Raw genomic sequence first — 25,546 nt, forward strand, 5'->3', positions numbered from 1 at the left:
CCGTAACACAACATAAACACAACAGAAAAAATACCCAGAATCCCATGTGTTACAATATACACCCCCACCACCACACCCCGCCCACCTCAACCGACACACAGAGGGGGGCGGTGATGTGGGGGTGGGGTAGGGGTTGGGTGGTAGCCCGAAAGAGTCTGCAAGGGATTCTGGGTATTTGTTCTGTTGTCTTTATGTTGTGTAACGGTGCGGATGTTCTCCCAAAATGTGTTTATCATTCTTGTTTGGTGTGGGTTCACAGTGTGGCGCATATTTGTAACAGTGTTAAAGTTGTTTGTACGGCCACCGTCAGTGTGACCTGTATGGCTGTTGATCAAGTATGTCTTGCAATCTCTATTATATGTCTGTCAGAGCCATACACATCACGCATTACAGTCGGCACGCTGTTGGTTCGGTGGATGAGCGAACGCAGAGGGCGACAAAGCGCTGTCACTGTACGCCCATAATATATTTGTCCGGGCGAACATCGAGTCAATCCTACAAGAGGGTCATCGAAAGTCTCGCGGTAAGATCGCTAAGTATGTTGTTAGGGCGGGATAGCCATTCATAGAAGGTGAACCTACTTTGCACCAAGTTCCTGCATCCAGTGGCCCCTCCAGTAAAGTGAATGTGAGACCCCTGATCCTAACAATTCAGAAAAAAATCTGTTAAATAATGGTATTTTCCTGTGGAATTGCCAGCATTGTCACTTCATTAAAGTGGTTGATCGTAATAATTTGGAAAAAAACTGTAGAATAAAGGTATTTTTCTGCAGAACTGTTTGCATCGTCACTTTATTAAAGGTGGTTGATCTTAATAATTTTGTAAAAATCTGTAAAATTATGATATTTCTCCGCAAAACGTTTCATGAACATTTCTGTAAATATAATGTTTTTGATCATTATTTGGTTTACAATGTTTTACTTTAATTTTATGGTTTTCGTTTGGCAGCCATAGCTGCCAGCAGATTACCGTTTTTTTACAGAATTTTTTTTTTACAGTGCAGCTGGACCAAACGGACAAATGTTAATCGAGTGAGTCTATTATATTGTTCATGATACGTGCAGCACATCATGCTTGTTAATACAACTACATACATTGTTAAACTAGCTGTGTACAAAGAAAACATGAAATGTTGGCTAATACTTTACAGATACTGCAATGATTGTTCATGTTTTTTAGTCAGTACTGATTGGTGTCCTGTCGCGTTGTGTTGTGCATTACAAACTCAAAAGCCATTCAGCTGCTGATGCAGAAGCTAGCTTAGAGCTAATGTTGCAGCAAGCAATTGCTAGTCAATGTGTGCGTACGCTACAAAAACACGTCCTCAGTGTTCGCTCTTACAATAACGTTGTTCAAACTTGGTAATTATACAGGTTACGTGATGTAAATTATGTATTGTTGGCAGTTTTTGGATGCATTTTAAAGAGCTTTATAGGCAGAATGGATTGCTCTCATTTGCTGCATTGCTCGACACCTAGAACGGAGCTGATTATTATAAATTAGAATGCAAAAAAACCCCAAAACATTTGACTTCTTGTCGCATAAGGATTGTGAACGATAGGCAAAACTCCAAAATGAAAAGTGCAGATCCCCTTTGAGATCAAATCAAATTGACTTTACATTTCTACTTCAATCTACAGGGATATGCAAGTATACATTTGTACTTTTATACTTTTAAGTACAGTGGAACCCATTCTGTCAACACTCTTCGGACCGGCTGACTCAAGTCGACACAAGCGGTTGCTGACATAATCAAGACCAGCGGTTGCCAAGTAAACACTTTGTGTTTTCCTTAATTCCTTCACATATACACACACACACACACACACACACACACATATATACACATACATATACCATATACACACACGTGTGTATGTGTATATATATATATATATATATATATATATATATATATATATATATACACACACACACACATTTACACAGTGTGTGTAAATGTGAGTGTATATACAGTATATATATATATATATATATATATATATATATATATATATATAGATATGTGTGTGTGCATGTGCGTGGTTGTCTATTTGTGATGGCTATAAGATGGGGTGGCGATTTGTCCAGAGTGTACTTAGCCTTCTGTCCGAGTCCAGCTGGGATAGTGAGTGTCTAGCCTCCCTCAGCGACCCCGAAAGGGAGAAGCAGCAGAAAACAGATAGATTATTTTCATATAATTATTTCTTATCCAACAGAGCTTTTGCTAATTTGCTTGTATGTTTTGATTATTAAATGACAAAGTTTTCATCCACGCACAAAGTTGTGGAAACTGGACTTTTCGACTCTCGTCTTAGCAGACTTCATCATTTCATGCTCGCAAACTAGATAGGACCACTCCAGTCTGAGGGAACGGTGTAGGATCTAAGTATTTAACCTCTAAAGTGGCTGATAATATAGAATAGATAAGTGTGCAATTTGTCAGTTCCTGTGGTAGAATCCAGGTAAAGACTGGGATGCTTTTATTTTGAAGAATACTTTGCATTGAACAGGAAGTCATTGAGTGCAGGTTTTAACATTGCGTAATCAGACCGTAGTTAGGTTGTGGCTTTATGAGTATATTACGACAAATGTCGACAAACTGACCTTTTTAATAGAAATCACCTCTTTGGCACTTTTTATGTCGACAAAAACGGTCCACCTTGAATGTCGACATCGCCTTAAGGGGCACTTTTTAGTAATAATAAGAAAATGGTGGCTATGTCAACATAAACGGGGTCAACTTAAGTGGGTTCCACTGTAAAAATATTAAGCGTGATCATGCTGAAGATTGCTTGATAAGGCCTAGAAAGGATGTGTGCACAAAGTCCTGCCCAAATCTTCAACTGGTGTAGTGGCGGCTTTGATTGAAGCCAGCTTGGTTGTAGTGCTGTCCGCCATGTTGAAAAAACTGTTCAAATTGTCCTCCTTGGTTCAAATTCAGGCCTCCTCTCCCCCCTCGTCCGCCTCGTCCCCCTCGTCCACGGCCACCTCTACCCCCGCCTCGCTCCTGATGCCAGCCTCCATTCTGGTGCTGATTGTCATGGTAACCTGCCTGGTGGCTGGACTCCTGGGGGGCTCCTTGGTAGTTTCCTCTATAAACACCTCTTGTTCCGCCTCCCCCATGATGAACCCCTGAATCTTGATACTGGCCCTGGTTGTAACTGCCTCGTCCTCCTCCTTCCCCCTCCCTCCAACCTCCTTGCACCCTCCCGCCTCTGCCGCCTCCTCCCCTGCTCCCCCTTTCGGTGCCACTCCTATCAGATCCCCCTCGCCCTTGAGAGTACTGATCATAACCTCCTCTGCTACCGCCGTGCCCCCCAGCACCATAGTGTCCACTACCTTGGGGGGCATCCTGACGCTTTTGCCAGGTCGGCATCTCTGGAGGGGGGGCCTCAATCTCACAGGGACGGCCTCCCCTGTCTGGCACTCGACCCATTAGAACCTGTTGGGAAACAAAAGAAGGAAAGTTTTTCAGAAAGGCCTTATGCAGAAACTACAAAAGCACTAGAACGTAGACCTCCACCAGGCACGACCTCCCAATAGTAAAAAAGTCCTGAATCCAGACAGTGATCTGGATCAGCCTCAAAATGTAAGCCTCTTTTTTTTTTTTAAATCACATTTCTAACATTTCCTGAAAGTGTAATCAAGATCCACCCATTACTTTTTGAGCTACAGTCTATATGGCGGAATGAAAAAAACATTGTGAATGTTCTTGTTATTCACCTAATCACTGTTTCTGTGGGTGGAGGCGGCAAAACTAGAACAAACACACAGAAGTTGAGCCTTGCAAAACAAGAGACATTTAACATCGTAGAAATTATGTCAATCAGACCTCCCAATCGCAAAAGAAAAAGTCCTAAATCCATACAGAAATTTGATCAGCCACAAAATGTAAGCATTTGTTCCTTAAGATTGTTGTCCTATCGCATTATGTTGTGCGTTACAAATGTAAGCGTGTTTCGTGCTGACGTAGAAGCTACCTTATCTCTTGTTCTAGTTAACTTTTACAGCTAATACCGAAGCACTGTTATGATAGAAAAAGAGTTCTTCAGTGTTCTCTTTTACAATAACAATGTTGCAACTGTTTTTGAATTCATTTTTAAAGTGATGGCTCCCATTAACTACAAACCCCGTTTTCATATGAGTTGGGAAATTGTGTTATATGTAAATATAAACGGAATACAATGATTTTCAAATCATTTTCAACCCATATTCAGTTGAATATGCTACAAAGACAACATATTTGATGTTAAAACTGATAAACATTTTTTTTGTGCAAATAATCATTAACTTTAGAATTTGATGCCAGCAACACGTGACAAAGAAGTTGGGAAAGGTGGCAATAAATACTGATGAAGTTGAGGAATGCTCATCAAACACTTATTTGGAACATCCCACAGGTGTGCAGGCTAATTGGGAACGGGTGGGTGCCATGATTGGGTGTAAAAGCAGCTTCCATGAAATGTTAAGTAATTCACAAACAAGGATGGGGCGAGGGTCACCAATTTGTAAGCAAATTGTCGAACAATTTAAGAACAACATTTCCCAACGAGCTATTGCAAGGAATTTAGGGATTTTACCATCTACGGTCCGTAAAATCATCAAACGGTTCAGAGAATCTGGAGAAATCACTGCACGTAAGCGATATTACAGACCTTTGAACCCTCAGGCGGTACTGCATCAAAAAACCGACATCAGTGCGTAAAGGATATCACCACATGGGCTCAGGAACACTTCATAAAACCACTGTCAGTAACTACAGTTGGTCGCTACATCTGTAAGTGCAAGTTAAAATTCTACTATGCAAAGTGAAAGCCTTTTATCAACAACACGCAGGAACCCCGCCGGCTTCGCTGGGCCCGAGCTCATCTAAGATGGAGTGATGCAAAGTGGAAATTATATTTGGAAACTGTGGACGTGGTGTCCTCCAGAAAAAAAGAGGAAAATAACCATCCGGATTGTTATAGTTCAAAAGCCAGCATCTGTGATGGTATGGGGGTGCATTAATGCCCAAGGCATGGGTAACTTACACATCTGTGAAGGCACCATTAATGCTGAATGGTCCACACAGGTTTTGGAGCAATATATGTTGTCATCCAAGCAACGTTACAATGGACGCCCCTGCTTATTTCAGCAAAACAATGCCAAGCCACGTGTTACAACAGCGTGGCTTTGTAGTAAAAGAGTGCGGGTACTTTCCTGGCCCGCCTGCAGTCCAGACATGTATCCCGTCGAAAATGTGAGGTGCATTATGAAGCGTAAAATACGACAACAACTGTTGAACAACTTACGCTGTACATCAAGCAACAATGGTAAATAACTCCACTTTCAAAGCTTCAACAGTTAGTTTCCTCAGTTCCCAAACGTTTATTGAGGGTTGTTTAAAGAAAATGTGATGTAACACAGTGGTGAACATGCCCTTTCCCAACTACTTTGGCACGTGTTTCAGGCATGAAATTCTAAGTTAATTATTATTGTGCAAAAAAATATATAAATTTATGAGTTTGAACATCGAATATCTTGTCTTTGTAGTGCATTCAATTGAATATGGGTTGAAAAGGATTTGCAAATCATTGTATTCCGTTTATATTTACATCAAACACAATTTCCCAACTCATATGGAAACAAGGTTTGTACATTGCTAGCCACCGAGAATGAACCAATTTTTAAGTTAGAACGCAAAAAAAAAAAAAACCTTTTGTCTTCTTGTCTCTAATGATGATTGTGAATGATAGGCAAAATGTTTTTAAAAAGTGCAGTTCCCTTCAGACAGACAGAGACAGACATTGATTCCTTCAGGAAAATAAAAAATATGACTTTCTGGATAAATGGTGTGTGAATACTGGAATACTGTGAAAGCTGAACGGTCATCAAAAAATGTGAGCAAAATATAAACTCAAATGCTTCCTTCTGCCCAAATGTGCAGCTGGGATAGGCTCCAGCACCCCATGACCCACGAGGGACAGGCGGTAGAAATATATGGATGGATGCTGATAAACTTAGATGTCTTTTATGAAGGAACTAAAGAACAGCACAGCCCGAAGACGCAACGTGGGTCAGCCCTCCAATGGGCGAACCACCCATAGCAGGAGCTATAGAGGTCGGGTGCAATGTGAGCTGGGCGGAAACCGAAGACAGGGCACTTGGCGGTCCGATCCTCGGCTACAGAAGCTAGCTCTTGGGACGTGGAACGTCACCTCACTGGGGGGGAAAGAGCCTGAGCTAGTGCGCGAAGTTGAGAAGTTCCGGCTGGATATAGTCGGACTCACTTCGACGCACAGCAAGGGCTCTGGAACCACTTCTCTCGAGAGGGACTGGACCCTCTTCCACTCTGGAGTTGCCGGCAGTGAGAGGCGACGGGCTGGGGTGGCAATTCTTGTTGCCCCCCGGCTCAAAGCCTGTACCTTGGAGTTCAACCCGGTGGACGAAAGGGTAGCCTCCCTCCGCCTTCGGGTGGGGGGACGGGTCCTGACTGTTGTTTGTGCTTATGCACCAAACAGCAGTTCAGAGTACCCACCCTTTTTTGGGAACACTCGAGGGAGTACTGGAAAGTGCTCCCCCGGGTGATTCCCTTGTCCTACTGGGAGACTTCAACGCTCGCGTTGGCAACGACAGTGAAACCTGGAGAGGCGTGATTGGGAAGAATGGCCGCCCGGATCTGAACCCGAGTGGTGTTTTGTTATTGGACTTTTGTGCTCGTCACAGTTTGTCCATAACAAACACCATGTTCAAACATAAGGGTGTCCATATGTGCACTTGGCACCAGGACAACCTAGGCCGCAGTTCCATGATCAACTTTGTAGTTGTGTCATCGGATTTGCGGCCTTATGTTTTGGACACTCGGGTGAAGAGAGGGGCGGAGCTTTCTACCGATCACCACCTTGTGGTGAGTTGGCTGCGATGGTGGGGGAGGATGCCGGAATGACGTGGGAGGCCCAAACGCATTGTGAGGGTCTGCTGGGAACGTCTGGCAGAGTCTCCTGTCAGACAAAGTTTCAATTCCCACCTCCGGAAGAACTTTGAACATGTGACGAGGGAGGTGCTGGACAATGAGTCCGAGTGGACCATGTTCCGCACCTCTATTGTCGAGGCGGCAGATCGGAGCTGTGGCCGCAAGGTAGTTGGTGCCTGTCGGGGCGGCAATCCTAAAACCCCTTGGTGGACACCAGCGGTGAGGGATGCCGTCAAGCTGAAGAAGGAGTCCTATCGGGTCCTTTTGGCTCATAGGACTCCGGAGGCAGTGGACAGGTACCGACAGGCCAAGCAGTGTGCAGCTTCAGCGGTCGCGGAGGCAAAAACTCGGACATGGGAGGGGTTCGGGGAAGCCATGGAAAACGACTTCCGGACGGCTTCGAACCGATTCTGGACCACCGTCCGCCGCCTCAGGAAGGGGAAGCAGTGCACTATCAACACAGTGTATGGTGCGGATGGTGTTCTGCTGACCTCAACTGCGGATGTTGTGGATAGGTGGAAGGAATACTTCGAAGACCTCCTCAATCCCACCAACACGTCTTCCTATGAGGAAAAAGTGCCTGGGGACTCTGTGGTGGACTCTCCTATTTCTGGGGCTGAGGTCGCTGAGGTAGTTAAAAAGCTCCTCGGTGGCAAGGCCCCAGGGGTGGATGAGACCCGCCCGGAGTTCCTTTAGGCTCTGGATGCTGTGGGGCTGTCTTGGTTGACAAGACTCTGCAGCATCGCGTGGACATCGGGGGCTGTACCTCTGGATTGGCAGACCGGGGTGGTGGTTCCTCTCTTTAAGAAGGGGGACCGGAGGGTGTGTTCCAACTATCGTGGGATCACACTCCTCAGCCTTCCCGGTAAGGTTTATTCAGGTGTACTGGAGAGGAGGCTACGCCGGATAGTCGAACCTCGGATTCAGGAGGAACAGTGTGGTTTTCGTTCCGGTCGTGGAACTGTGGACCAGCTCTATACTCTCCGCAGGGTTCTTGAGGGTGCATGGGAGTTTGCCCAACCAGTCTACATGTGCTTTGTGGACTTGGAGAAGGCATTCGACCGTGTCCCTCGGGAAGTCCTGTGGGGAGTGCTCAGAGAGTATGGGGTATCGGACTGTCTTATTGTGGCGGTCCGTTCCCTGTACGATCAATGCCAGAGCTTGGTCCGCATTGCCGGCAGTAAGTCGAACACATTTCCAGTGAGGGTTGGACTCCGCCAAGGCTGTCCTTTGTCACCGATTCTGTTCATAACTTTTATGGACAGAATTTCTAGGCGCAGTCAAGGCGTTGAGGGGTTCCGGTTTGGTGACCGCAGGATTATGTCACTGCTTTTTGCAGATGATGTGGTCCTGATGGCTTCATCTGACCGGGATCTTCAGCTCTCACTGGATCGGTTCGCAGCCGAGTGTGAAGCGACCGGAATGAGAATCAGCACCTCCAAGTCCGAGTCCATGGTTCTCGCCCGGAAAAGGGTGGAATACCATCTCCGGGTTGGGGAGGAGACCCTGCCCCAAGTGGAGGAGTTCAAGTACCTAGGAGTCTTGTTCACGAGTGAAGGAAGAGTGGATCGTGAGATCGACAGGCGGATCGGTGCGGCGTCTTCAGTAATGCGGACGTTGTACCGATCCGTTGTGGTGAAGAAGGAGCTGAGCCGGAAGGCAAAGCTCTCAATTTACCGGTCGATCTACGTTCCCATCCTCACCTATGGTCATGAGCTTTGGGTCATGACCGAAAGGAGAAGTTCACGGGTACAAGCGGCCGAAATGAGTTTCCTCCGCCGTGTGGCGGGGCTCTCCCTTAGAGATAGGGTGAGAAGCTCTGCCATCCGGGAGGAAATCAAAGTAAAGCCGCTGCTCCTTCACATCGAGAGGAGCCAGATGAGGTGGTTCGGGCATCTGGTCAGGATGCCACCCGAACGCCTCCCTAGGGAGGTGTTTAGGGCACGTCCAACCGGTAGGAGGCCACGGGGAAGACCCAGGACACGTTGGGAAGACTATGTCTCCCGGCTGGCCTGGGAACGCCTCGGGATCCCCCGGGAAGAGCTAGACGAAGTGGCTGGGGAGAGGGAAGTCTGGGTTTCCCTGCTTAGGCTGTTGCCCCCGCGACCCGACCTCGGTTAAGCGAAAGAAGATGGATGGATGGATGGATGGATAAAGAACAGCATTGTATGTGGGAGATATGTGACGTGGTAACCTTGATGTATATGGTGACCTCACATAGCCCACATGACCATACTTACAGCTGAAGGCAATATATACTAATGAGGGTGATTCCACTCAAACGACTGTCGTTGGCTGGCAAAGGTCTCCCTCTGTTGTATCATAACAAGCGTCGTTTTGCGTCCCTAAAGAGTGAAACCATTCTAGCTTAAAAAGGTACCGCTCACCTAAGAGGTTAATATACTTGGCGCCAACACCATGGCCTCAACTCAACCCTTTCTAGTCTGTGAGCATGAAATTATATTGCCTGATTAGATAAAACATCAATTCAATCCCCTGAGAAAACAACGACTTGATGAATGACAACATTTAAAGTTTACGTCCACATTTTAGAGGAATATCTAATAATGGGTCAATGACATGACATGCATTTTTGTGTGTCCAATGATTTTGTTTTTAGATTATGTAACTAGTTTACTTAACGTCCCAGTTTTTTGATTTGAATAAAGTTCCACTACATTGGAATATTATACATTATTTTAATGTTTTGGCATTTAGAACCCCCAGAATGGCATGTGGCATACAGGTCCACACAAAAAAACTTAGTATTATGTTTTTGTCAAATGTTGGAGTGTCTCAACCAAAAACACCAGACTTTTATTACAAAGTTAAAAGATAATACCTGTTAACAGGATGTTGCATCATTTATTCTATAAGACCCCATCTGTTGTTCGCTTTCAAATATTAGTAAAGAAGTTATTTGAAGTCACATGCACGTTGGTACGCTTCTCATGTCATGTGGTACACAACCAGTATTAAACTATGAAAGTGTTATTTTATCATTAACCTATTTATTCTTTGTAAAATTGATATGCATGAACGTGTTAGCTAGAGATAAAGCTACATTTATTACAGGTGTCCAAACAGGAGCCTGTTTAATTAAAAAATAAGTTGCAAGGTTCAGGAATGTTACAAAAAAGAATAGTTATTTAAAATTCTAAGAATACATCTTGCAAATGTTTTTTACCTGTGTGTTAATTATGTTCTCTTCATAATTTTATTGTCTATATTTTCTAGATGCCACGTAAATAAGTAGAAATCAGCGCACAGTTTTTAGAAGGTTAACTGTCACTGGCAGTTGTAATGTCTGTTTTTATAATAAGCCGAGATCCAATAAAAAGAAGTGAGCAGACTTTTGACAGACCACATGATATTTTCTCCCAAGTAGGTTTTTTTGTTGGTTAAAAGTATTTTTCTAGGGTTTTCACAAGTTTTTGTGACGATCCCAAATGGGACAAGCGGCAGGAAATGGATGGATGGATAGAACGTAACAAAATTATTTTCATGTTTGTTTCAAATTCGATCATGTTTCTTCTTTGAAGACTGCCTCAAAGTACCTTTTTAATTACCGTATTTTTCGGAGTATAAGTCGCTCCGGAGTATAAATCGCACCGGCTGAAAATGCATGATAAAGAAGGAAAAAAAACTATATAAGTCGCACTAGAGTATAAATCGCATTTTTTGAGGAAATTTATTTGATAAAATCCAACACCAAGAATAAACATTTGAAAGGCAATTTAAAATAAATAAAGAATAGTGAACAACAGGGTTCAAATCCAGGCTCGGGATCTTTCTGTGTGGAGTTTGCCTGTTCTCTCCGTGAATGCGTGGGTTCCCTCCGGGTACTCCGGCTTCCTCCCACTTCCAAAGACATGCACCTGGGGATAGGTTGATTGGCAACACTAAATTGGCCCTAGTGTGTCAATGTGAGTGTGAATGTTGTCTGTCTATCTGTGTTGGCCCTGCGATGAGGTGGCGACTTGTCCAGGGTGTACCCCGCCTTCCGCCCGATTGTAGCTGAGATAGGCGCCAGCGCCCCCCGCGACCCCGACCGGGAATAAGCGGCAGAAAATGGATGGATGGATGGATGGATAGTGAACAACAGGCTGAATAAGCGTACGTTATATGACGCATAAATAACCAATTGGGTAGGTGCCTGGTATGTTAACGTAACATATTATGGTAAGAGTCATTCAAATAACTATAGCATATAGAACATGCAATACGTTTACCAAACAATCTGTCACTCCTAATCGCTAAATCCCAAGAAATCTTATACGTCTAGTCTCTTACGTGAATGAGCTAAATAATATTATTTGATATTTTACGGTGATGTGTTAATAATTTCACACATAAGTCGCTTATGAGTATAAGTTGCAGCCCTGGCGAAACTATGAAAAAAACTGCGACTTCGTTCGAAAAATACGGTAAATATGATTTTATTTGTATTCTGCACCAGGACTTAACGAGTTATTCCACATAACTAGGTACGGTTTATTGGTTTGGCCATGCTTTTTCCTTTTACTAAAATATGTTTTAAAAAAAAATATGTACCTTTTAATACAATAATGTACAGACTCTGTTCCTCTCACCTTATTAATGGAACAAGCGGTCTTCTCCCGTGACTTGCCGCTGCTTGTTCGTAGGATTTTTGACATGTCTTGTCGAGCAGCAAGAAGGTGGGCAACAGAGACTTTGCTTTTGCTGCCAAGGGCAGAACGAAGGGGCTGATAAACTTTGACCAACTTTGCAGCGTGTGCCTGTGGTAGGAAGAACAATCAGGTACTTACCATAGTGACACAAATCTGGGACAGTATTTTTTCATCAGGGTGTCCGGATCAGATACCGATATGGGCTCTCAGTCTAATATCATTAAAAAAAACAACTATGAGCTCGAATGTAATATGTGTGATATAATCTCTGATACAAGCAGTCCTGCAGCGTTTTTTTTATGCAAAACTGGACAGCCAGTTATCTAAATGTCCTTAATAAGCACACAAGGTGGGTCTTTTCTTCATGATGTTTGCAGTGAGTAACAACCAGTGATGAAAAGCAAAAAAAAAGCCAACATGATGCATTTCTTAATTGAATGCGCCGCATAGGTTAAAAATGATCAAAAAACGTTAATAAAATGTTATTATAAATGTGTTTGTTAATACATAACCCATATATTTATATCATGTATATAAAACCTTAAAGGTGTTTGGATGTTTTTTAAGGGCATTGTAGACATAATTGCATGTCTCCCATAGGCACCATTGTAAGCAGGATTTTGATTGTATTTATTTAATATTTAGAATGCAAAAAATATTTCAATCAATCAATCAAAGTTTATTTATATAGCCCTTAATCACGTTTCTCAAAGGGCTGCACAAGCCACGACATCCTTGGCTCAGATAATAACATCCATCGTCATGTATTTCATAATGATTGTGAACGATAGGCACATTTCCAAATAATGTCCAGTTCCCCTTTAATGTCTCGTTTCACAGTTAGCATCTAAGCTAGCAAGATGGCGCCTGCAGTAATCAATCACAGTATTTGGATGATTTTGATTTGAAACAGTAATGCTGACAGTCGGGAGTTTTACCACGGTTATCATTAATACCGTTTATTGTTACTTCCCTATTTGTAATACACTTGTGTCATGAAGACTTTGTATTTGTAAGTAATACGCACCAATAATTATTTGATACTTGTTTCTATTAACAAATATGCTGTTTTTGTCTGCAAAATTGTTCAGTGAAGGACTCTTATTATGTACAGTAGTCTAGCTTGTTTGCTTAGCTGTTGTGTAGCTGGCAGCTCCCAGTAACCTAAAGTCAACCATGTATGACGCTTGTAAATGAAAGAAAAGACCAACATTTTGTGTTTATTGGAGGCCATTTAGATGTTACTGGCTTTCCAGCGTTGCACCAGAAAAAAACACAGCAGGAAATTATAACGAACAATTTGCATGCAAAAATTATATGATCCCATTTTTTTGCTGATATCACACTGATTAACATTGGATCAGGACACAGCTAACCATTACATGTCGAAAAGGCATGCCTTTATACCGTGATGGCAGTGAGATGAAAAAAATGTGGTTAATGGAAGGCAATAAAATATTTTTGGCCAAGAATGAGTGTTAGTCGCTGTAGAAAAAAAAAATTGTTGCTAATCTTTGACATATCCACGATTGTAATCGCTGTTAACAAGAAATGTCACTGCAAAGCGTGAAAAAACTAATTGATGCTTATTTTGAACACTAAGTTTCAAAAAATCCCTGAAGTCCTCTACCAACCCCACCCTCAGGGAGGCATGCCTCACTTTCACAAGCGTGGGTCTGGATGTCCAAATGAGGCCACATACCTTTGCTCTTTCTGACCAACCGAAAGACTGCACCGTCACATCTAGACGTTTCAGCAACATCTTTCTCCGCATTTCATATTCATTCACAAGTGCTTGGTTGACGGCTTCTATTTTTTCCTGGGAAGGGAACAGCCAACACAAAAATTATTTCAGTTGAGTGTATTTCAACTGGTCTATTTCATCATGCGTTACCATGTGCACAGGTCCAAAGGCCTTCTTCAGCAAAGGCTCTCCGATATGATGTGGCGGTAAGCGACATGAGGCATCTTTCAGCTAACATGTAATAGATGCACAGAGTGAGAAAACACAGTTAATATTTATTTGAACGGTTCTTTTGCCATAATAGAATAATACAACGTGCCATTTCATGAACAAGAATTAGGTGCACATTTCAAAAGCTATTATGGATTATTTTTAAAATCTCACATGGTCGAATTAATATGTAGCATTTTTCTTTGTTTCTTGCATTGAAAAAAGTGAGCACAGTCAAGAGTAAAATTCATTGTGTGTTAAACATACTTGGCCAATAAATTTGATTCTGATATACTGCACTTAATTTACGAGCATAAATAATTCCAGGACTAAGGTCGGAACTCAGAACACTTATCTCAACGCGGCTCCTTTCATTAAAATTAATTTAATCTATTCTTGATCCTCCCAAAACACCACCATTTTTCCATGTAAAATGCCTTTTCATTAATAAAAAACTAACTTTCCTGATAATAGTGTTTGGAAATCAATACAACAGAGTGTATTACAAACAACCACATTGTTTTATGCAATGATGTAATAATATTTTACAGCATTTGCCAGGGGCGTCACTAGCTTTACAGAACAGGGGGGGCTATCCTGGAGATGCACAGGATGCGAGCGAACATAGCGCAAAAATATAAATATAAATATATATATATTCTCGGGTAGCAAGTTGTAGTTAGCTTTGTGTATAATTTTTGCTGTTTGCAAATTCACTATGTCGTGGAATTTCAGTATCTTTGATTCAATAAATAAAAGGGTTCGTATGTTCTCTATATCCAATATTATGTATTATTCTAACTGATCTTTTTTGTAACAATGTTAGTGAATGAAGTGTACTTTTGTAATTATTTCCCCATATTTCTACACAGTAACTCAGATATGGTAACACTAGTGAGCAGTAGAGAATATGAAGTGATTTTTGGTCTAGAACATATTTAGCTTTATTCATTATTGACGTGTTTCTTGCTACTTTATGTTATATATTTTTTACATGAGATTTCCAGTTCAATTTATCATCAATCATTATACCTAATAATTTGGTTTCATTTACTCTTTCAAATTTCTATTCCGTCTATTTGTTTTTGTTTGACTTTCTCTTCTATTGTTACCAAATATCATTGTTTTACTTTTACTGAGATTCAACGATAGTCTGTTTTTGTCAAAACAATTTTTAAATTTGTTTATTTCTTCTGTTATTATTTGTATTATCTGCTGTGTTCCCTCCTGAACAAAATGCTGTTGTGTCATCTGCAAATAATACTAACTTTAAATCTCTTGTAACTTTACAAATGTCATTTATAGAGAGATTGAATAATTTAAGTCCTAGTATTGATCCCTGAGGTACACCACAGGATACATTTAGCGTTGTAGAAGTGTGTTCACCAAGGTTCACGTATTGTTTCCTGTTCGTTAGAAAACTTCTTATCCAGTTTAAGACTAACCCTCTGATATCATATCGTTCTAGTTTTTTGATTAAAATATTGTGATTACTTGTGTCAAATGCTTTAGTTAGATCCATAAACACTGCTGCCGCACATATTTTACTATCTATTGCAATTGTAATTTCTTCTGAAATTTCAATTAAAGCCATTGAAGATTAAACATTACCTCTGTATCCATATTAGTTCTCTACGAGTATTTTATTTTTATTTATGAAACTCTAATCTGTGATTGAACATTTTTTCAATGATTTTAGAAAATTGTGGAAGTAAAGAAACAGGTCTATAATTTGTAAATAGGTTTGTTTCCAGTCCTATAAATTGGTGCAACTTTAGCTATTTTCATTTTGTTTGGAAATGTACCCGTTTGAAATGATAGCTTACTAATATACATTAATGGTCCAGAGATCTCTTCAATAACCGTTTTTATTGTTTCCATATCAATTCCGTTACAATCAGTTAAAGTCTTATGTTTACATTTTTTCACGATTGTAACTATTTCCTCCTGTGTCACATTACTGAGGAACATGGAGTTGGGATTTCGCTCTATGGTATCATTATAGTCCTCAATTGAAACTGGGTCTGGAATCCTTTCTTCCAATTTTGGTCCAATATTTACAAAGTAATTATTAAAGCTTTTAACTACTTCCTTTATGTTGTCATTATGTTTATTTCCGTCTAAGAAGTATTGGGAGTAATCCCTCTCAGTGCCATTTTTAATAATGCTATTGAGGATGCCCCATGTTGCTGTCATATTATTTTTGTTCCTGTCAAATACTTCACTGTAATATTATTTTCTACATGATTGTAGTATGTTTGTTAACATGTTTTTTATACTTTTTGTACTTAATTTCTGCCTCTGTAGTTCTTTGTGCTATAACATTTATACAGTGTAGTCTTCTTACAAGCATGTTTTAATCCTTTTGTCATCTATGGTTGATTATTCTTTCTCTGCTTACTACTGAGTTGTTTCCATGGACAATGTTTGTCAAAGTATTATGAACTTGTTTAAGAAATGTTCATATGCTGCTTCAACCTCTTTTTCATTGTACACATTGTCCCAATCTTGCTTTTGTAGCTCAATTTTGAAAGTAATCATCCTCTTCTCTGTGCACAATCTTCAAAATGTCCATTTGTCTTCCATGTTCTTTTTGCAGTTACCATCATATATTGTAAAAACTGGCAGATGATCACTAACGTCGGTTATAAGTAGACCACTTGTAGTGTTATCAAAATCATTGGTAAAAATATTATCAATAAGTGTGGCACAGAGTCCTGTGATTCTGCTTGGCTTTGGGATTTTAGGATATAAACTGATGCTGTACATTCTATCAATGTTGATAGACTTTTACTTGTTAAAGTCACCGCATAAGAAAATTATTTTTTTACCATTGTCCATGTAAGTTACCTTGATCCATTCTTCAAATGTTTCTATACTTGACTTAGGTCATCTGTATATACAATTGATTAATATGTGTTTGCTTTTTTCCCGACATTTCTCAATGGTAATACATTCTAAGATGTTATCTAAAGCAAATGACATGTTTTTTACCACTTTGTAGTTCAGGGTCTTCATCACATACACAGCTACTCCTCCATTTTTGTTGGTTCTGTTGATGTAGTTTAGTTTATATCCTTCCCGATCAAAATCTATTCCTTTTTTTTATCATCAATCCATGTTTCTGTGACAGCGGTCACTTTGAAGGGTTTGTTGATGTGGTCCAAAAAGTTCTTAATGTTGTTGTAGTTTGCATACAAGCTTCTGCTGTTAAAATGATTAATTGACTATTTGTTAGCACATTTAATGATGCTATTGCTCATCTGTGTAGTAAAAACAATTGTCACTGATGTGGGAGAAAATTTTTTTTATCTGGATCTATATCATTTTCCAAATCCTGGTTTTTGTTGCAGAAGTTTTTTTGTTCCATATTTTCTTGTTCAACAATCTTTGAATTTGTTTCAATAATTTCTATAGGTATAGGTGGATGCAATCCTGAATCTAGGTCTTCTTTTTTAGTGGTCCCTTGGAGCATAGTAGTGTTGATGTTGAATTTACGTTTTTGTTTTCTGTCCATTATCATCGTTGTTGTGGAAGCTGTGTAAACTTTAAACATTGCCCGGGTCCTTGATGTCATTGACAAGTACTCTCTTGCTTCTGGACATCCATTCAGCTTGATGTAGATTTTACAGTTGGCGCTCCAAGTTCCCGGGATTTTTCCCTGCTTTCTCAAGTCGCGCGCTTTATTGGCGATTCCAGCATTACGTTTTGTGAGATGCTCATTCATGTACACATTTGTTCCATTCAGCTTCTTTCCCTGTCTCAGCAATGTCATTTTAAATTTTCTGTTTACGAGTTTCACAAGTACGACTGGAGTGGCGTTGTTGTTTCTTCTGGTCAGTGGAATGCATGTTTCAAATGGTATTAATGTCAATTTCAATTTCCTTTGATTGCAGAAAGTTGAGACAAAATCCATTTCATCTGGTTCACCTTCATTATTCACAGCTTTCGCATAGGATCTTGGTTTAATTTGGTGCCCTGTCACGATGATATCATTAATTTGTTTATCCTGCTCCATTTCATCTATGACATTCCACAGCATGTAGTTGTCTTCTTGAAGGGTCTTCATTTGTTGGCTCATGTCTTCTTGATGGGTCTTTATTTGTTGGCACATACAGTATGAGCGACTTCATTTTTTCTGGTGTTGTTCTGAGTTTGCAGACTTTTCACATCTTGTTTGTGTTCTGTTGTTGCTTTTCTCAGATCTTTTTTTATTTCTTTAATGTCTTATTTCATTTCTGTCATATCTTCTATCCATCCACCCAGCATTTCTTTCCATTCTTCTTTCATTTCTTCTTTAAATTCATGGAGTATTTTTTTGTAGTACCCCTTCTTGATTCCCAACAAGTCCCGTGTCCAGTCTCAAATCTTGTTCCCTGTTGTGTCCTGTGTCAGCTGAGACCGAACGTTTCGGGATTTCAGTTCCTTTCGCTATTGGCATCGCAGCAGGTCGATGACGTCAGTGCCTCTTATGTCTTAAACAGCAGTTGCTTTAGCAACTTGCGGCACTTTTAACTTGTTTGTTTCAACAAATTCGTAACTTGCGCCGTTCACAGGTCAATTTGAGGTGTCAGTCTGTCAACTTATATCACTCTGCGATGTTGGAAGCACGTTAAAACAGCTGTAAACTCGCCGTAGCCTTTGGTTGCTAGGCAACCGCTTTGAATTGCGGTAAGGCGTCGATGGCTTGAGGGTAACGGCTCTTCCAACTTGCCTTATTTCAGCATATCAATGCCTCTCAACTGACCAAAATCAGGTTGAAGATGCCAGGTGACTCTCCTGTGGCTATGATCGCAAATCAGTGGTCAAAATCTTCAGACTTCCGGTAGCGGAGCCTTTTTCTTTGCATCCTTTCACATTAACAGGAAGTGACGTGTTTGAGTGAATAATGACAGATTATATGATTATTTATTTAAACTCATATTCGGGCCACTTTGTAATTAATATGTCGGCATGTATTTGTAAAAAAATTATGAAAAAATAAAACACCAAATTATTTAGGGGGGCTTAAGAATATTTTAGGGTGGCTAGACCCCCCTAAAATATGCCTAACAATGCCAATGGCATTTGCCTTGAGGAGCGGACTAATGCGCATCTCTTTTGCTGATACTTTGTCCAACGTTGCCAAGTGGGAGTATTATCCCCTCATTGTCAGGGTATCTTCAGGTATCAATATCTAATTTATTGCTTTTTAATGCGACTTAAAAATTGGTTATGCCCATGTCCTACCGCGTATAGTTATGCTGAATTTCCCCAAGGGATCAATAAAGTACTTTCTATTTTCTATTCTATATAGTCGAAACTTACAATTGCCTGCATACACGCGATTGCAAGCATTTGACAATAATAATCTTGAAAAGTTGAAAATTTTACAATAACTGTCGTATATTAGAATTGCCTCACAAGACTGTTTCATCTGAGAATGTATTTTTATTTATTTAATTTGTCTGTAGTGGTATCAGCAGCTTACAGTTGTGGTAGTGACAGCAAAAGTGGCTTTGTTGGTCATGAGAAATAAATTTTGCACCATTTATTGCTGCCTCCCTTTTAATTGCCAACTTGTGCCCGAATGCAGCTGAGATAGGCTCCAGCACCCCCCGCTACCCCGAAAAGGACAGGCGGTAGAAAATGGATGAATGGATAATTAGCTAATAGCATGTGTGATATTTGTAAGATGCCCATTGAGCAAAGTTTGGACACATTTTGCACATGCTGCAGAACGCCTCTGGTTTTCACGATCGTCAGCTTGACCAAATTTTCAGAAGTTAGCCAGCCAGCCACTTTTGCAGTTTGTTATTTTCCCGACATGCATTCATGTTCAAGCTGTCGCCTCAGCAGGAGTACGTCCACAGTAGGGATGAAAACTTTCTTTGTGATGAACAATTCGAATCGCGTAGCTATACATGGGTTACGATTCGATTAAAAAATTATTTCTAAAACAGAACAATTAGTGTATGAACGATTCGATACGATTCGATTTAGTGTATAAATAATTCATCAAGATTCCAAAAGGTGTATAAATAATTGAATTCTATGATTAGCATTTGTTGATATACTGCAAAAATGCATTCTCTGAAAATATGCTTTATAGTAGCCCCAAACTGGAGGATATATTTTTCAATCAGAATACATTTTAAAAAATGTTAAAAAGGTTTTATGGAATAATAAATGAACATCATACTAGGAATGCAAATGATGCATGCGTTATAAAATGGGTGATTGATTTAAAGATTTCAGAAAAAGACTTTGGAAAAATGCCAGAGGTACTGTGAAAAGTAAGTTGAGTCAATTTACCATCTTGAATATTGTATTTTACACCCTCACAGTTGTTTTTAAAAGTGGGTACATTAGCTCGCAAGCTATGTATAAAGTTTCAGGCAGCTGAACAAAACTCTTACACATTTACCGTGTCAGAAAATAAAAGTTGTGGTCGGTTGTGAAAATTGTCTTAGTTGTCCATGCTAGGCCATGTAGGTCATGTGAGGTGCGTCTTGAGAGTTGCTAATGTTAGCCAAGTTAGCTCACATGTATTGATGTGGAGAATGGCATAAAAGGAGACGTGTATGAAACAAGCCCACCTTCCTCATTAACATGACATGGTGTCAGAGTTAAGGACTCCATGCTTATAGTGACGAAATAATGGAAACGCTGTTTGATTTTGCGATCCAGCAGATGTCCATCCGCTTTTAACGCTTCCGGACCTTATAGCAGACCTCTTGTATCCAGCTTGAAAGCCAGAAGTAGCAATATGAACGATGACCGCAACATTACTCAATTCATTTTTATTCATCGTTTGATGGATTGACGTACTGACTATTGTCCCAGTCATACAATTGTATTACATTTTTAAATGCATCACATTTAATGCTTTTTAATACTATTTAAGGCCTTAAATTTCACAAAATCATTTAATGACATTTAATGCTTTTTAATGTGCTGCGAAAACTCTTGTTATAAAATACTTGTTTTCATAGTTATTGCGTGTTTCTCCCAAGGCATCTGGCAACAAACACTGATGCTTTTGCGGGCTGGAAAGAAGAAAACAACACAACAAGCAAGCTGCATGTTTGTGAACCAAAGCTAATAACATAACACAAAAATTGAAACAGCTTCTTCAGCTTTTCAATATTTTTTATGGATAAATGTTTGTCGTTTGGACGCATGTTGCCCCATGCATTGGACACTGGCAGCAGCTTGTGTGATGTGGACTAACAATGCTGCAGCGGGGCTGACTCACTGAGGACGCTGCTCACTGGTCGGACGTGTTTTCTTTCTCTGATTTGGTCTTACAGGGGTCATATTATGTTTAAAACACTTCCTTTTGGTCTACATAACATATAATGGTGTTTTTTAATTTAAAAAAAAAAAATTGTGCAAAGATTATGTTTAAGAGACCCTTTTCATGTCCGTTTCTCACTGTCTCTTCAGGTTATGCCATTTTGTGGGTGGTCCTTTTCCATCCCAATATTATTCACATTGCTTCACTTTCTCCACATTTTCTTATGTTGCAAACTTATTCCAAAATGGAATGTATTCATTTTTGTCCCCAAAATCTACACACAACAACACCCTGTAATGACGATGTGAAAAGGTTTTTTTGAATGTTTTTTTTTTTTTTTTGCGAATTCATCAAAAAAATATCACAAGTACGTAAGTATTCACAGCCTTTACTCAATAGTTTGTTGATGCACCTTAGGCAGCAAATACAGCCTCAAGTCTTTTTGAATACGACGCTACAAGCTTGGCATACCTATCTTTGGGCAGTTTCACCCATTCCTCTTTGCAGTACCTCTCAAGCTTTATCAAAATGAATGGGAAGTGATGGTTTTGATCTATAATATCTCTGTATATAACTGCTTTCATGTTAGTCTAGTCAGGGAGATGACCAAGAATCCGACGGTCATTCCGTCAGAGAGGAAAAGAACCATCTCTGCAGCAAATCACCAATCAGGCCTGTATGGTAAAATTCACCTGAAAGACTCTCATACCATGAGAGACAAAATGTTCTGGTCTGATGAGACAAAGATTGAACTTGTTGGTGTGAATGCCAAGCATCATGTTCAGAAGAAACCAGGCCCATCATTAAAATAGAGCAAAAGATAAATACAACAATGTAAAGAAACATCCTGGATGAAAACCAATGTTTCCCATCCAACCTGATGGAGCTTAAGAGGTGCTGGAAAGAGCAATGAGCAAAACTGCCCAAAGAGGTGTTCCAAGCTTGTGACATCATATTCAAAAAGACTTGAGGCTGTAATTGCTGCCAAAAGAGCATCAACAAAATATTGAGCAAATTTCTGTGAATTCTTATGTACATGTTATTTTTGTTGTTTTTTATACAAACCCCGTTTTCAAATGAGTTGGGAAATTGTGTTGGATGTAAATATAAACGGAATACAATGATTTGCAAATAATTTTCAACCCATATTCAGTTGAACATGCTACAAAGACAACATATTTGATGTTAACACTGCTAAACATTTTTTTTTTTGCAAATAACCATTAACTTTAGAATTTGATGCCAGCAACACGTGACAACGAAGTTGCGAAAGGTGGCAATAAAAACTGATTAAGTTGAAGAATACTCATCACTTATTTGGAACATCCCACAGGTGTGCAGGCTAATTGGGAACAGGTGGGTGCCACGGTTGGGTATAAAAGCAGCGTCCATGAAATGTTAAATAATTCACAAACAAGGATGGTGTGAGGGTATCCAATTTGTAAGCAAATTGTCAAACAGTTTTAGAACAACATTTCTCAACAAGCTATTGCAAGGAATTCAGGGATTTTACCATCTACGGTCCGTAAAATCATCGAAAGGTTCAGAGAATCTGGAGAAATCACTGCACGTAAGCGATGATATTACGGACCTTTGATCCCTCAGGCGGTATTGGATCAAAAAAACGACATAAGTGTGTAAAGGATATCACCAGATGGGCTCAGGAACACTTCATAAAACCACTGTCAGTAACTACAGTTGGTCGCTACATCTGTAAGTGCAAGTTAACACTCTACTATGCAAAGCGAAAGCCATTTATCAACAACACCTAGGAACGCCACCGGCTTCACTGGGCCCGAGCTCATCTATGATGGACTGATGCAAAGTGGAAAAGTGTTCTGTGGTCTGAAGAGTCCACATTTCAAATTATATTTGGAAACTGTGGGCGTGGTGTCCTCCGGAACAAAGAGGAAAATAACCATCCGGATTGTTAATATGCGCAAAGTTCAAAAGCCAGCATCTGTGATGGTATGGGGGTGTATTAGTGCCCAAAGCATGGGTAACTTACACATCTGTGAAGGCACCATTAATGCTGACTGGTCCATACAGGTTTTGGAGCAACATATGTTGTCAACTAAGCAACATTATTATGGAAGGCCCTGCTTATTTCAGCAAAACAATGTCAAGCCACGTGTTACAACAGCGTGGCTTCGTAGTAAAAGAGTGCGGGTACTTTCCTGGCCCGCCTGCAGTCCAGACCTGTCTCCCATCAAAAATTTGTGGCGCATTATGAAGCGTAAAATAGGACAACAAGACCCCGGACTGTTGAACAACTTAAGCTGTACATCTAGCAAGAATGGTAAAGAATTCCACTTTCAAAGCTTCAACAATTAGTTTCCTCAGTTCCCAAACGTTTTTTGAGTGTTGTTCAAAGAAAATGTGATGTAACACAGTGGTCAACTTGCCCTTCCCCAACTACTCTGGCACGTGTTGCAGCCATGAAATTCTAAGTTAATTATTATTTGCAAAAAAAAAACAAGTTTATCTTTTATTTATCTTGTCTTTGTAGTGCATTCAATTGAATATGGGTTGAAAAGGATTTGCAAAAATTGTATTCTGTTTATATTTACATCTAACACAATTTCCCAACTCATATGGAAACAGGGTTTGTACTTGATAAGTTTGCTAAAATGTTTAAAACAACATTGTCAGTTTTGTTGTAGTTTTCACTATTTCCACATCGAGTCTACTGACATATAAAAGTTTGAAATATATGCTGCTTTGTATTAGAAATGGAAACAGGGGAGGACGCATGTGCATGTACGAGCCGATGTGCCCCACAACGAGAATAGAGAAAAATAAGGACTTTACGGACTAAAACAGTGGACTACAATGGCGTACTCGAACAAAGATTTTTGGGTGAAACTTTACCATATATGGAGATACCAGCTGACGTCACATCTTTGAAAAACATCACAAGTCAGGCAATTTCCAAATGGCTGGTTTTGAGGAAGTATGAAGGAAGGCAAGATTATTTTATAAATATCTCCGCAATGCCTGTGGTTTGTTTTTAAATTTTGAGGACTCATGCATATCCCAAATACAGAAACACAGGTGCCAACCAACTATAACAGCAACTTAAACCTTTAAACTTCCTCTAATTTGCACTAACTTAGTTCGCTGAACAGTCTGGGAGTGATAAATTCGGCAGAGGGTCGGTCACCTTCCAGCCACCGCTAACCTTAGCACAAACTAGTAGTGAGGGGGGTCTTCAATCAGCTTTGATTCATATTGCATTCTTTTTCAATGCAAAACAGTTCTTACTGGCATATTTTGAGCAGCCTCGCCCTGCTGCACCAACGCTGTGAATGACAGCCCCTCTTTTTACACTTTTCCAAACACCCACGGCGAGCCTTAAATTGTTCATCCATGCTGGGTTACAGCATGGTCACTTTTGGACATCAAGAATAAATAAAATAATTGGTGAGCTTTCTCTCAAATGATAGCCTCTGAAAATTCTACTGCCGGCAAGCATACACTATCAACAGCTGTTACACCAGGCCTTGCACTCTCTCTACGTTCTTGCGAAGATATTAAACTCCTTCGGCAAAGTCAACAACCCTATAAACGTCTTTTTTTGATCATGCTTGCAATTGTGTACTTATTTCAGAGCACACAAAATGAATACATTCAGAAATAAATTAATGCAGCGATTGTACATCCAGACATGCGTCACGCAACGAGGCATGGTCGCCTCGATCTAAACAGTCGTGACTCGAAAAGCACAGAAACATGAGCAAATAGCAAGTGTGATGCTGAAAGCTGATGAGCCTGTTATTGAAACAAGTAACAAACAAAAACATTCTGTACGCTTGCATGCAGTTTTATACACACCAGGGTTTAAGGAGGCGGATTTGTGCTCACGAGGCGAATACATCGCTTTTCGTGACCACTTGTATTTAATTACTGAATAAATACACGGTGCAAGAAACACTCCTCCTTTAACTTATATTACACACGTATCCTTGCTAAATATAACGCCAAGTCGCAAAATTGGCACCATCGAAGCCTTCTGCCGCACCTTCTCTGGCAAAGCAGATGTCTATGAGGTAGGTAGTAATGCGGATTAACGATGCATCCGCCACACTTAATTATAATTTGCTTGTGTGTGAGGGCAAACCCAGAAGCGCCAAGCCTTTAGTTATTCATTTGGGTGTGGCCACAAATAAAATAATACATGGGAACCACTGACGTGTATGTGTGGGGAGCACCGAATGTCTATGCAGACTGTTAGAATAATTATATATAAGTTATGACACAACTCTTATGCTTAAAGATCATAGCTATAGTTATCTCTTGTGCTCTTTTCTGCTTCGTGCAAGGGCACACAACTTGTTATCTTCCACGGCACATGAGGGGTGGCCTCGCTGCAGATGTTTTCTTTGTTATAGCCCACTAACAGCCAAGGACGTACCAGGACTTCAACGAAGATAAGGCGACAGCACGCAGACCAAGCCATACTTGCCAACCCTCCCGATTTTCCCGGGAGACTCCCGTATTTTAGTGCCCCTCCCAAATATCTCCTGAGGCAACCATTCTCCCGAATTTCTCCCGATTTCAACCCGAACAACAATATTGGGGGCGTGGCTTAAAGGCACTGCCTTTAGTGTCATCTCCAACCTGTCGTGACGTCCGCTTTTCCTCATATATAAACAGCTCAATCAATCAATGATTATTTATATAGCCCTAAATCAGTAGTGTCTCAT

At 40.3% G+C, this 25,546-nt stretch overlaps 1 protein-coding gene across 1 annotated transcript in view; it reads right to left on the bottom strand.

Moving 5' to 3' along the window:
• Positions 1 to 2,446: 2,446 nt before the first annotated feature.
• Positions 2,447 to 25,546, bottom strand: part of fam98a (family with sequence similarity 98 member A) — a 34,413-nt gene continuing 11,313 nt past the window's right edge. Inside the window, exons 5-8 of the mRNA XM_061911075.1 lie at positions 13,502 to 13,582; positions 13,310 to 13,426; positions 11,548 to 11,715; positions 2,447 to 3,445 (exon numbers count right to left, since the gene is read on the bottom strand). Of these exons, the coding sequence (XP_061767059.1) occupies positions 2,843 to 3,445; positions 11,548 to 11,715; positions 13,310 to 13,426; positions 13,502 to 13,582 (969 nt within the window). The 3' untranslated portion in view covers positions 2,447 to 2,842. The remainder of the gene's footprint in view (positions 3,446 to 11,547; positions 11,716 to 13,309; positions 13,427 to 13,501; positions 13,583 to 25,546) is intronic.

Source organism: Nerophis ophidion, linkage group LG09 (genome assembly GCF_033978795.1).
Source record: "Nerophis ophidion isolate RoL-2023_Sa linkage group LG09, RoL_Noph_v1.0, whole genome shotgun sequence".
Lineage (NCBI taxonomy): Eukaryota > Metazoa > Chordata > Actinopteri > Syngnathiformes > Syngnathidae > Nerophis > Nerophis ophidion.